Source organism: Syngnathus typhle, linkage group LG6 (genome assembly GCF_033458585.1).
Source record: "Syngnathus typhle isolate RoL2023-S1 ecotype Sweden linkage group LG6, RoL_Styp_1.0, whole genome shotgun sequence".
Classification (NCBI taxonomy): domain Eukaryota; kingdom Metazoa; phylum Chordata; class Actinopteri; order Syngnathiformes; family Syngnathidae; genus Syngnathus; species Syngnathus typhle.
In genome coordinates this window covers 10,010,025-10,024,453 of record NC_083743.1, presented here as the reverse complement: position 1 = coordinate 10,024,453, position 14,429 = coordinate 10,010,025, and the positions used below count along the sequence as shown (strand labels likewise).

Genomic DNA, 14,429 nt, shown 5'->3' with positions numbered 1-14,429 from the left:
TAAACAAAGTCATGTTGACTCTTTTGGATTTTAATCACAACCACTTTCAATAGTTTATTCCTTACAGTGTCTATAACCTTTTTAAAAAACTGTCACTGTTATTTAAAAAAAGAAATTCAATTTAAAGAATATTTAGCATTTGTTTTTATTCAATTATTCGACTCTCCATGCATATATAGGAATAGGACTTTACGTCTTTTGTTGTAATATAACAGATTTTAATATAGAAGCTGGTGTAACACTTTTTGTTGGTGTGTGCCTCGATATTTTTTCCAATGAAAAGGTGTGCCGTGAATGAAAAAAGGTTGGGAAACACTGCATTAGACTGTCAGTCCCACTCGGCCATGGCCCAAGACAATGTAAAACTGCACAGGCAGCCAATGTTGAATAAGAGTGGAGCTGGTGTCCAGAATAGTACGGCTATTGAAATAAAATAACACAGCATCTCTGTCATACGGGGCTGTTGTCTGCACAGGAAGGTCTTTGGTGCTTTTTTTTGCAAGAGCCGTATTGGGTGAAGAACATCCCAAGAGTTTGCAGCAGATTATGACGCAAAGACATTTTTTGATTGTGGTGGATATGGCTGTGGCAGGAGAGAAAGGCTCCAGGTGAAAAGGTTAGCAGAAAGCTGATGTTCTGAAATGGCAATCCAAAAGGACAAAAAGTCAGGATACTAACAGTACTGTTCTATACGGCTACACATGACTTGAGCTGAGACAAGGTGGAGTCCAAGACAGGTTTAAAAGAAGGCAACTCCGATTCAGGTGGATAACTCCATGTAGACTCCAACATGCCTGTGTTCGCCCATCCGAAAGCACACATCCACTCAGGAGCACAAGGGGTGGAATACAGGGTGCAGAGGTAGCAGACCTGACAAATTTGGTGCCAAATTTCCAAGGATTATTGTCTTTATGTAAATGAGATTGGTCCAGCACTGCCAGTGTCAAAATTGGCCACATCTTTTACCCACACAATACTCACCATCTTATAGTGTCATCAGAGGATGATAGAGCTATACTGCACATTCAATGAGTCCCTATGTTAATCACAAAATAATAGATTGTTTTACAAATAGACCTTTTTGTCCACATCTGTGACTTTGTGTCAAAAATATTTTTATGTACATGGTAGTAAAAAGCTACATTATTTAAAATGAAAACTGTATAAAATATAACTGTATATACACAACAATTGTTTCATTGATTCTATTACTGACCCCACTTGATGGTTCTGAAATAGTACCAAAGGTTTGGAGTGATGCTTACTTTCACAACAGGAAGATAATACAAGTACAACATTGGAATAACTTTGTAATGTTTATAAATATTTGATGGATGCAACAAGTGGCAAACTATTATTATATATTATATTATAAATAGCAACATATTTTTGTAAATAATCTGTCATGACTCTCCCTCAAATGTGTATGACTCACCATCTTGAACAGTTGTTACTCCCAACCCGTCATTAACTGTACATGTAGTGTTGGTGTATCTCATTATTCACTATACAGCAGTACATGTGCCGTGTGAGAAAAGCAGAGACCTGAAAGTACCATATTAGAAATTTCACATATACAATAATGGACTATGATGAGAGATCAAAATGACACAGACAGGGAATATTTGTGACTGTAATTTTGACAAAGAGGGGTCATGGCAGCTGGCGTTAATGGCATTGAACACGAATTTCCGCTTTACATTATCCACTTATGTGCATTTGGGCGTTTTTGTTTGTTTTAGCGATATTTTTATATCCATGCCACACATCTACCCAATATTTACTTCTCTCTGTTTTTCTTATACATCTCCTGGGGGCTAAGAACCACGAAGCGGTAGAGTAATTGTGCAGTCAGCCTTTTCCCTATCTTCCGAGGTTTGAAAGTCCGCATCTGAAAGTAGAGTCTCATGCAGTAACATCATCACGCAGCCAGGAACAGCTCAAAGGCAAATATGAATGATATGTATTATGTTTTTTTTTCTGTCACAAGGGGTACACAATAGCTCCGTCTCTAAGGAGGATGGAAAAAGAAGCTCATGGTAAATGTCTGACCTTTGTCTGGGCTCTATCATCTTGCTGCAGTGACAATGCTGCAGGGTTGGAGTGAAAGAAATGCCAAAACAAAAATGTCATAGTTCACTGAAGTACAATATATATATATATATATATTTTTTTTTTTATTTTTTTTTTTTGATATGTGGGCTCAGATTTCCTTCCTTCCTTCCTCTGAGTGGTTTCCCGGACGCCTGCCTCGTCCACAACTATCATTCTACATTTTGTGGTGTTTTATTTGCTCAGCAAGGTCCCATTGTGGTTTCACAGGTCTGTAACAAGATTGTTTAAAACCGCTACGCTGACCTGGCTTGGTACATGACAAAAATGAAAATCCTCTCTTTGTTCTAGAGCTTTTTCCGAGGTAGAAACAACCATTGGTGAACATTTTGAGGGAGACAAAGACAGGTTTAAACAAGAAGTGGATCTATTGAAGGTGTTGGTAACAGCATGGATATCTACTACATTGATAGGCTGAACAATCGGGCATTTGTCACCACACCTCTGAGGTCCAAGCAGTCTAGAATGCTAGAATAGATGAATGGCCATTGAGTTTATAGAAAGTAGGGCTGACTGCTCTGTGTTGTGTATTGCTTGTTCATTTTTAGTAGAGAGACACCTCTAAAAAATATATATGTGTATTTTTTTCATGTTACCTTAAAACCTGTTACCTTAAAACGAGTTACTTTCCATAGAGAATGGAATTAATTGTTGTTTAAAACCCTTTAATGTTATCTGTATACAAAATATTTTTATATGATAGTTCTGTGACTATTAATTATATTTTTCACATTAAAATGAACAACCAACACAAACGCCCAGTGTGCCCCTCGGCCGACATTAAACCAGGTGCCTCCCGCCAAGCTACCGGCCCCCCACAGGTAGCCTGCTTGCACCACAGCCAGAACTGAAGCACTTTCGGCTTCCCTAATAGCACAATTACTTTTTACTTACTTTAGACCCATATTGAGAGCTAATTTAGAGCAAAAAAGTTAAATACCTGCATGTATGTGCCAGTTTATGAACCGCAACATAGTTCGTGAACCGAAAGAGTATTTGTCTGAAAATCCTGTTTGTAAACCAATTTGTTCATGAACAGGCACAATCTCTGAACCAAGTCGTTCCAATTTTGGACTGCTTAAGTCCAAACTACATTTGAAGAAGGCCTAATGGTACACAAAGTTGAATTACACTATCATGTAACAGCATAGTAGCACATTGGTTCAGAACAAAATAACTTATTTTTGAGATCAGTACAACCACATTACATTTAACAGTCTATCATCAGTGTTTCTCTGTGAATTCACAAACAAAGACACTTGCACATATTGTAATCATTAATCTGAGAAGGGGCAAAATTACTTGGACCTTGGGTAAAATAGCTGAGACCCTGAGCGCAGGCATTGCTTGAGAAAGTGAAGGCAAAAATATGCATTATTTAGAAGTGTCAGTAGCAAGCAGACGTTCTAATAAAATATAATCACTCAATAGACCACAGACCTCACTCAAGGGCCTTTATGATAGGAAAAGATTGTTGTTTTCCAGCAGTGGTCTTAACCATAAATTATTAAAAAACAAAACATGAAAATGTGGCCGAGCACTGACAAGGATAACACATACTCCCGTCGCATGGGTTGAAAAATGTGTTTGCAGCTCTGAGGCCACAAAAACATAAGGGTGATACAACATAGTGGGATAGAAAAAAAGCAGCAAGCAGGTCTCTACGTACATAATTTGTGGTGTGTGAGGTCAACATGTTCGGCTGAAACTGCCAATGAAAGCATGCCGTTGGTTTGTCTGTGCCTGTACTCTTCCCCATCAATAACCTCATGACCTCACGATTGGATCAAGGTCATATGGGGCAAAATATACTGGAGGCTTGCATAATGATGATGCATTCCATAATGTGACAATCATTCAACAGACTTCATGTGCAGGTTGGTGACACTTTAATTAGCTTCCAGTCATATAATGCATATAAAAGTCCCTTGAATAAATGAGCTCACATAAAAATTGTATTTGTGTGTATATCCTGTATATGTCAGTATATAGGGGTTTATATCTAACAGAATTGGGGCCTACAGTATTAATACATGTTCTGCATATAGTACTATGTGACCAATGTGACCATTATTTGTATGAATTGATACAGCAGAGTATATTGTACAGGACACATGAATAATCTGTTATAGTATTATAAGTTAACAAATTTTTAGGGACTGATAAGTCGGTCTAGATTTTAAATTTTACTTACTCCTCATTTTGGTCATGCCGTGTAAACTGTGCCGAAGGTAGTAATTTATTGTTACTTTTTCATATTTACCAGTATATTTTGTATATTTAATCAATCAATCAACCTAGAAGTACTTATGGGAGAAAAAAAGGGGTTAAAAAAAAAAAACTAACTGACTCTGAGGGTCAACTATCTATTTACACGATACAAAGGAACCCACAACTTCAATCAATCAATCAAACCAAAATAAATGATAGGAAATTCAAGACTTCATCTACTGTCCTATAGAATCAGCTTTGAGGTTTTTGGACATCGCTATTTCCTGGATCATCACAGCTTACACACGGAAGCAAGCCAGAACACAGAGATGATTAGAGTTTGTAAAAGTCTGCAAGGTTCAAAGAAGCCATGGGTCGTTGAAATGAGGGGCGAGTCACATCCTGTGATGTTACAAAAGCCTGAAAGTCCATCATTTGCTGTGTTCCATTGATGGACATTTTTGAGGCACCAGCTCCTTGTCACTGTAATTACATGTTCGTTTCTGCTATGGCTTACTGCCTCTGCTGTGTTTACTTTTCATTTTGCTGATGGAATCTTCAAAGCCCCTTTGTTGACTTTATAAATCTAGGTTTAATTTCCTAGATTATTTTTCTATTTTAATTAGAACTGTTTCTCTTGCCACAATGACAACCTCCCACCGATGCATGTTCAGATTGCAGCAGACGCCACTAAGGAGATGGTACCCAGCGGCGCAGTTATGGTGACACATTGTGGGCTGGGTCAGAGTTTAATCAGCTGTCATAGCACCTCTGCCTTGCATAGAGCCTCCAGTCTATTCCACAGCTCACAACTTAATTGGTAAGGAAATAGCAAAGGGAGATAGTCCTGCTGACTGGCAGTGGAGGGCATCTAAGTTCTAACATTTACCTTTCATCTGTCACACAACCTGATTATATTAGCATGTACTGGTTAATAACTGTTTGGCACAACCCCTGTGGCTGAATTTAATTGAGCAACCAAAATGGTTCAGTGGCCTTTAACTCAACTCAAATGTGAGAAAACACATTTATAGAAGGTGCAGAAGATTATGCATACAGTTCCGGACTATAAATCACAGGTTTTTTTCATCGTTTGGCCGGGGGTGCGATTTATACTCAAGAGCAACTTATATGCGAAATTATTAACACATTATATCATTTCACGTCATTTTCACACTAAATAGCATGAGGGCGCTCTAAGCCTATGGAGTAATTGGAAATGCAACTGACGATGAGTTTGACGTAAGCCACGTAGAAGATGTTGGTTTGTCTGTGCATGTAGTTGTGAAAACAAAAGAGGGTGAAAAAAACAAAGTAATGGTTTAACCTTTGGCATTTTCTCTCTGTGGAAGGTCATGATATTGTAGACACGACAAAATGTTGTTTGGAAAGCGTTCTTCAGTTATGTCCAGATAAAAATCAGAATGGTCGGTGTCATCCCGGTGAATCCTAAAGCATTTTCATCAAAGGCCTCTGAAAACCCGCCCTCTTTCCATCCTAAACAAGATATGAGCAAATGCCATTTACTGGTTGGTTTTCGGCGTCAATGAATGTTGTTTGCTTCTAATAATTGGGGTCACTTGGAGTACAATTGAGGTGTGTTTTGCTTGAGCAAATCTAGAAGCGTATCCTATTAGCAGCTTCTGGAGCCTCAAGGCTGCAGTGTACATGAGTATAGCCCGGTTCAATCAAATTGTCAAAAAGACAAACATACCTATTGAAGAGAGTCTTTCACAGAAATGTTTGATATTTAGCAATGAGGACAACTTTATGTTATTTATTTTTCAACTTTCCTGCTGGATGTCTTTGTCGCATATCACTGAATCTTTAGTCAAGATTAACGATGCTTCATTTTCACTCTTTCATTGTTCCCTTCCTTTTGTTTTAATTGAAGCGCAAGATGTTCGGTTGTTTACTGTGCACAAATCCATCCAAGGATTGCTGGTTAGCCACTGTCGTTAGATATTCACTGCTGCAAGATAAACCCTTTTCTCATCTTTCACAACCTGTGGTGGACTGAATTGTTTGCAACAAAAGTAGACCATATCGGTGTACTCCAGGGGGAAGTCCCATGGTGTCAATCCACTGATCCCATTCTGCTCACATACCTTAGATTTTGTATTTCTTGTCTGTGATGGAATGCGTACGGTAAGCAATTGAGACACTTCAAATAATATTGGATAAGAGCAAATCATGATGGGGGGAAATATTGACACACTTAAGTCAACTCAAACCTGAGCTTGAACCATCATTAACCTGTCACAGCTGTATTGTTGGTCGCACCGGGTAAATAATGTCGATATCCTAAGTGCTGACTGCTGAATAACTGGAAGTGCATTGACAACCACAGAAATATTGTTGAGAAAACATTCAGGCCAGTCTTAAAATAATTGGTCCTAGCACTAATTGTCATGTCAGAATAATTAAAAGGTCCGTAGGGCAAAGCTGTATGACTGAACACAAAATCCCTAAAACACCCAGACTCAACATTAGGTATCACACGCTGTAATCACATTCACATCTTTTTGGAGTTATTCATAAATAGCGTACTCCCTAGGGCTGCCACTTTAAACTGTTTTGTCTTACTGGCAGTTTTGGCAGCAGTGATGCATAACAATTTCCCTAAAATCCAATTCACAGACGCACCAGGCTAATTGATCCCTAAAATCTTGGCTTTTGTAATTAAACCAAAAATTACAATTTCACCATTTTGGAACAAACTCATGCATATTCATCCCATAATAACATTGTATAACGTTTCCATCCATCAGTGCTTGTCGTGACTCTATCAGGGTTGTGAAATTAGCAATACTTTTCAGGTGGAAACTTAAAACATTGGTTGCAGTAATTTTAGTTTTCTGGTGTCTTGCAAAAAAGCTCTATGCAAAATTCAATTATTCAACATCTGGTAATAAACTATATGGACAAATACGTATACCGGAACACCTGGCAACTAAAACTACAAACAAGGTGCCCACAAATATACTATTGGGTCCCCGCTGAACTGTCCTTAAAATATTTTTACATTAAAATATGTTGTTGCTAATCAAGATTTACTGAACTTTCAGAACCTAGTTATGTTCTATTTTCAATACAACAGGTTGTTTCATTTTATTTAATCAATCTATCCAGGTTGTCTGTCAATGAAACACGTGTACGTGGTTCAGCACATTGCCACTCAATCCAGGGCAGTTTTAATCAATTAGAGCTCTTAATTATACCCTAAACACAGGACATTTGTTTAAACATGGGTGTCGATACAGCTCAGTTGGGAGTGCAGTGCTGATTGATCAACTAGGACCCATTGCATTGAAACACACAGGGGGGTTTGACAGGAGGAAAGAACATGCAAGAGAAAGTAATTGCAATGGAGATTAGTACAATAAGTGAGTGTGAAAGAATAACAAAAACATTCCTGAATATTTGCTGAGTCATACTTTTGTGTTGTTGAGTACAGATCATGTACACGTCTCCCAGCCTATAAAGTCTTGCCATTTCTGTTGCTGCAGCAGTCTATCCCTCACATTTCATATTTTGTCTCCCGCAGTGAATAAACACAAGCCATGGATTGAGACGTCATACCATGGGGTAATCACTGAAAACACTGATGTTGTTCTGCTTGATCCTCCTTTGGTGGCTCTGGACAAGGATGCTCCCATCCCATATGCAGGTAAGAAAGCAATGATGAAACCTTATTGTTCCAGTATACTCAACTTTTAATTTTAGCGTTACCAAACTTAAAGCAGCCATTCCAAAGGCATCTCCACAATATATGAATCTTAAATTGATGTTACACACATTGGTTGAGTGCTTAGCAGGGATGCATCACAGTTTGTGATTTAAATTATCTTACCCCTCTGATTGGGGCAATCATTAAATCCAATAAGTCCTTAAGAACCCATTTCATGGTTATTTTTTTGTCTCCAATTACCTCCGGTGGGTGGTGAGAACTGCAAGAAAGAATAGATGACTGTGACTGGATTAGAGTATACCCACTTTGTGACACTTCCAGCTTGTCCAAAGGGGTGCCAGCTCTTGTGGGAAGGTGTTAGTCCCTGCCAGGCTGCTAATGTGCCCCTTGCATATGTTTGGAACCTGTTCAAGTCTTTCAAGCTGGGCATGATTAGTGTGTGTGTGCAGAGAAGGTCCAGAAAGTAAAAGAACGGCCACAGTTTGGCTGTGTGTGTCTCTGTGTGGGTCTTAGTGGTCTAGTAGTCAGTTGCCAATAGTCTGAGAGGACTTGCTATAAAAATGACCCTTCAGATTGAAAGGAAGTAAATGCTAAAACAGTATGGGAGGTCAGCTGGGTGACCAACAACGACTTAGGTCCTGACAGAAGACGTTTGTATATCCCCCAATCTATAAACATGCAAGTACTATATAAGGGTTACATTCCACTTACGGGCCTCCCCGTGTGAAGTTTGCATGTTCTCCCCGTTTTCCGGGCACTCCGGTTTCCTCCCACGTCCCCAAAACATGCTTAGTAGGCCGATTGAGCACTCCAAATTGCCCATAGGTGTGAGTGCGAATGAGGATGGTTGTTCACCTCTGTGTGCCCTGCGATTGGCTGGCAACCTGTTCAGGGTGTCCCCCGCCTACTGCCCGATGGGCCAATAGTCTCCAGCATGCCCACGACCTGATGTGGAAGGAAACCGAAGTGCTCGAAGAAAACCCACTCTAGTTTCCTCCCACATCCCGAAAACACGCAAAGGTGACCAAATCACGCGCTGGTGCGAGCACAACTATTAGTTGCACCAGTGGGAGCACTAATGCATTTACGATGAACTACACCAACATTAGTGTTCAAATCATACAAATCTTAATGAGTGTTTTGCTTTTGGGATGCAAATGACCGCAGTAGTTTGAGTTCAAGATGACAAATTGTTCTCTTTGCCATTGTTCACATACTCCGTTATTAATGAACTACTAAAATGCAATCAACTTTCTCAATGAGCCACACAAATGAAGCACATAGACTTTGTAATGGGATTTTTCAGGGCTTTCAATTTTTTTGTCTTTTGATGGCTAACAAAATCAACAGAGGAAGGCAATATTTATTTTGCTGACATTTATTGATAATGTCAGGGTTAGGGCCATTATCTGTTCATTCCACAGAGAAAGGGGAGATTCTAAAGAAAGGCACTGCTTTATTAAAAAATAGAAACGGATATAGAAAACGGCTATTTTTCTTCTATTACTCGTTTGGTGAAATTGTGGGTGCTTATCAGCTGAGTGAAGCTTTTGCGTGCTCCAAGGGCACGTCTTAAAGCCACAAAGTAGATATAATAATTGAATTAAGATTTATCATTATTTGTATTAGTAGCAAAACTAGTAGTGAAGTATTTTTGAAATAATAAGTGTGCACAAAATAATTACAAAGACTGGATGCATGGCTGTTCTGATAAGAGAATGATATAAGAAGAATGAAGAAAGTAAAAAGTGAGCTGTTTTATTAAAGACAATAGATTTTGGGGAATGGCTTATTTATTCTTTTCTTTGCTAGAAGTGTTAGTTTAAGGGTAAACAGTTCCAATCCCGCAGTCAAGAGTGGAGCTCTAAAAAATAGACATTTAATTGTGAGTTATAATGTAGTATTACAAATAAATATAAAGATATACAATTAAAATGACTTGAAATAGAGTTGCCTTCTATTTGAATGTTGTTGATGTAGACAGGCTTGTCGGTGTCATGTTGCAAAATCTCGTTGTAAGGCACTCGAAACATGACTGTACAAGATCGGTCACCTGAATCCAATCTGCTCCCATAGCCCCCGTCCAGGAACTTGTGACAGTCCAATTAAATACAACTGCATATCAGGAAGGTTAAATTATTGTCATCCATCGGAGCATAAAATTGAGGAGCAACTCGGGAGAAGCAAGCGGAGATCTGCACATGCACGATTGACACGCATGATTGAGAAGTGTTTGTTGGTGCCAGAACTGCAAAAGAATAAAGCTTTTTATCAACATTCAGTGTTTCTACAGTGAACTGTCGCATAGTCTCAGCTCAGTAATCGCAAATTAAGCTATTCACTTAATCATGTTTCAAAAGTCTTTTTCTTTTAAAATTATTTTGTTTTCCTTACAAAATCCTGTCAACATTATGTAAGACTTTTAATATAAGGTCTTTAATTGCAACATTTAATGTTTATGTCTGCACAGCCAATGATAGCAACCAAACCTCCACTAAGCCAAAATGTTTTGCGATTGACATCCAACACTAGGATAACCAGGAGCGGCTAGATAAGACAAAGGCACCCATGTCCTTGTTGGCGTACTGAGTAAACAGCAGCAAAACAACAGGATTTGTAACATTAGCTCAGCCGAACTAACCGAACCAAGCCACAAAAACAATCATTTTTTGATCCAGTGGTCTGGCAACACTAAGTATCAAAGCTCTTGTAGCACTGAACTGATATCTCGCTCAAAGTCAGCAATAATGTATAGTGATTCCTGCGTTCTACTGTGCATTCAAATGTTCATTGTCTTACACCAGCCTGCACCGCCACAGTCATTTATCATCATTATAGTCATTATGATAATTGCCATCACCAGCAACCTCATCAACAGAACTGTTGATGTGTACATACATGGACAGTAATTTGTACCCTATGTTAGTCTTTTAGCTGTAAGCCATTTATTATATTTTGAATGGTACAACCATTTTTGAAAATGTTTTAACTATGAAAGTGTTTTGAGGGTCATAAGTTGTGATATATTTATGGTATAAACTCTCCATTCGGATAAATATTACATGCCTTCCAGGGGAGCATCGGTTATTTACAGAAATGTGCTTTTCGCAGCATGACTCTGTTCCTATCCCGTGCAAAAAGTGGATGTTTGGTAGACCCGTGTGCATTAGTGGTTATTCTTGGAACTTATCCCTGTTTTTTTTTAGCAATGCAAGAAGGATAACCATTGAATTATTGTGAAATATCTTTCAGCCTTTTACAATAAGGTCTCATTATCTAGCCGCTGCTTTGCCAAAGGCATGTGTATGTTTCTGGCTCCATGTGATGAAGAGTGAGAATCAGAAGTGGGGTCCGACAGGTGAGAACCCTGGCTGCAGGCTATACATACTTGCCAATGAAGGCTTTTAGTATTTAATTCTTCATTTCCGTTTTTTCACACTTGCAAGCATTCACTTCTGACCCCTCTTACTGTTCAGAAATCTCCATGTATTAAACCACTTCTTCAAATGTCCCTGCATGGCATTTTCTATAGTGGATATTAAATGTTCATTTATGTACATTCTTGAAGGGATAAACCTGTTTTATACTACAGCAAGACCGTTAAATACAATTAATCTAAAGCTTCCTCTGTTTAAGTGATGCAAATATAAAGTATCTCATTGCTATGCTGGAGCTTGCCACATCAAAGGTGAAGCAGAGAGCAAGACCAGGCAGTAAAAAGAAGTTCTCCTCAGGGGTACTGATACTACTCTATGCTGTGCTTCCTGGCATGCAGTCATTATCTTGTCTATATTTAGTTTATTGGCTGTACAAACAAGCCCTAGGCTTCGTCTCCCTCCTTGCACAGTTATTGATAATAATATGTGCTAAACAATAAACTAAACTATAAAGCAAATCTCATTCTGACATTTGGTTCTGCTGCCTCACATGAGTTAGTACAAATAGTGTCGTTTAGACGAGTGGGTGTAAAGGCTTTCACTTCAAGTGATACAACAAGTCTGTCTATACTGATTTGATTCAGAGTTTGAGTATAGGTAAAATGCTATTGCACATATGCAATTTTAGCCCCTTTAATTATCACAAAAACACACACATCAACATAGATAGTATGTTTAGATGTATAGATAGTACATTAAATTTAATTATATATGATTTATTTATTTATTTATGTCTACATTCATACATTTAGATTTGTGTATCTATGTACATTTCATTTAATGTGCAACCGGCTGTGGTCAAAGACACACATTGATATATACTCACACACACGTGCACACAATACTACTATATGTATAGCATGACTCCTTTATACTCTCTGTGGCAAAGAGTATAAAGACACACGACAGTGTGAAGGCATTATTTCTCTTGAGGAAACTATGTACACCTACCACTGATGTTATCGCAGCGGGATCACGTCCTCAGTGATGTAGAGAAATAGTGAGTTCAAAGGGCCCGAAATAAAGTAGCTCACCGAGTTCTGTGACAACACAGACAGACCCACTTGAGACTTACTGAAAGAGGTCTGAATATATGCAGGAGGGGCATTCATTAATGCACGTATAAAGTAGAAGAAAGAACTCATAGATGTGGGCAAGTGTACTATTTCAAGGACCCTATCAAATTTGTTGAGTTCTGAATACATGCAGGAGTAGCATTCATTAATATACATATAAAGTAGAAAAATAACCCATAGATGTGGGCAAGTGTAGTATTTCAAGGAACCTATGAAATTTGTTATCTTTTTCATCAATTACAATGTACATGTTTGATGGTCTCTTAATGCCTTTCATGCACAGAACACATCAATGAAATTGATAAGACACAATCATACAGCTGCAAAAAAGTAATTCAGAATATACTTTCAGAGAGATGTTTGATGAGGGCCATGAGCAACAACGGCTCATTTTTCGAACCACATTTGAAGGCCGAAACATGCACAGGTACTCATCAAACTTTGCATGCACATCTAGAGTGCCAAAAATATTTTAAAGTCGCCATCTATGATAACTCACCCAAAACATGCCCGCGAGAGACTTAACGCGGTGCTATTGCGGTACATTTGCCACGAAAATTGGCAGGCTTGTAAAGCAACCCAAGACACGTCTTAAAATGTACAAGAGGTCAACTTACTAAAAACAATAAACTAAAAAAAATAACTTTGTTGACATCAAGCTGAAGGGAAAAAACACCACTGCCACCTACTGCAGTGATGTGTAACTACACTTTATTTCAGTACACAAAAAATAACCAAATGACATGTACATAATAAAGCATCTGCTGAGCGATAACAAAATGCAGCAACTCCTAAACAACGCTAATAAGTAATAAAAATCTGATTGACCACAAATAAAAAACGGAATGAAATCATTATATGAAATAAAGAGCCACAGTGATGTTCTGCTCTCCCACTATTGTAAGAAACAAGGCTTTAATTGTCTATGTAAATCCATCCAGAGGCTTGTTATTCTGCTCTCCACTTACCCTCAGGTCTGGCATGATGTGAGTCACAAATCACAAGAGTTGATAACCAACTCTCTCAGCTCATAAATGTTTTTCACCTTCATCCACAACCCAAGTACGATTTCCAATCCAAAACAATGCGCTGCTCATACATTATTGGCAGTGATGACTAACACATACATGTTAAACTTGCAGTGTAACCCTGCCCATCAGCATTACGCCAGTTTATCAGCATAGAAGCTTATCTGACAGATGAACAATCGTGTTCAACTTCTGCTCTTGTCCACCAGTGTCATTTTTATGCCCCTAGCTCTTCCCTGCCATTTCCCCCTTGCCTGATTCCTTTTGAGATACTGACGTTTCCGCGCAGTCAGGCAGAGTAAGAAATATGGTAAACACTCAGTGCTGTGCTCTCCTTCATTGAAGCTGTCATACTTCATTGATATGAAAAGCCAAGAGGGAGCATAAGACGCTAAGCCAAAAGAAGGATAAAGAGGTAAAAACGAACTAGTGAGGGGAATAAAGGGTTAGAGTGTTTATCATCATCTGCTCTGCACTGAAGAAAAGTGACAAGCGGTACTGATAAAAGAAATATAGAAAGTGATATATGTGGCTTTGGTATAAACTTTAACGGCCTAACCTAGAAAGGGAGCAATTTGCCAAAATTTAATTAACTGTAACGTGATCAATCAGGGCACTAAAGGATGGAGCCCTTCCAGTGGGGCAGGCTGCCAGCCTTTCATCCTATAGCTCATTTTGCCTTCGCTAAGCACCAAAGAAATGCAGCAAGCAATACTCCTGACTCTTCTCGGTACAATACATGGAAGATTCCATTTCCCCATTTCTGACAGACGTTTTTCTTTCGAGTCATCAGTTTTGTTTTGAGACTTACATTTTACTGGGGAATTGCATGGTCTTACATTTGTGTATTTGCTTGGAGTTCAAGCAAAAAGGC

At 38.6% G+C, this 14,429-nt stretch overlaps 1 protein-coding gene across 1 annotated transcript in view; it reads left to right on the top strand.

Annotated features, from left to right (window-relative positions):
• The window catches only part of LOC133155591 (calsyntenin-2-like), a 135,865-nt gene that overhangs the window by 52,401 nt on the left and 69,035 nt on the right, over positions 1 to 14,429 (top strand). The window contains exon 2 of the mRNA XM_061281034.1: positions 7,871 to 7,993. Within this exon, the coding sequence (XP_061137018.1) occupies positions 7,871 to 7,993 (123 nt within the window). The remainder of the gene's footprint in view (positions 1 to 7,870; positions 7,994 to 14,429) is intronic.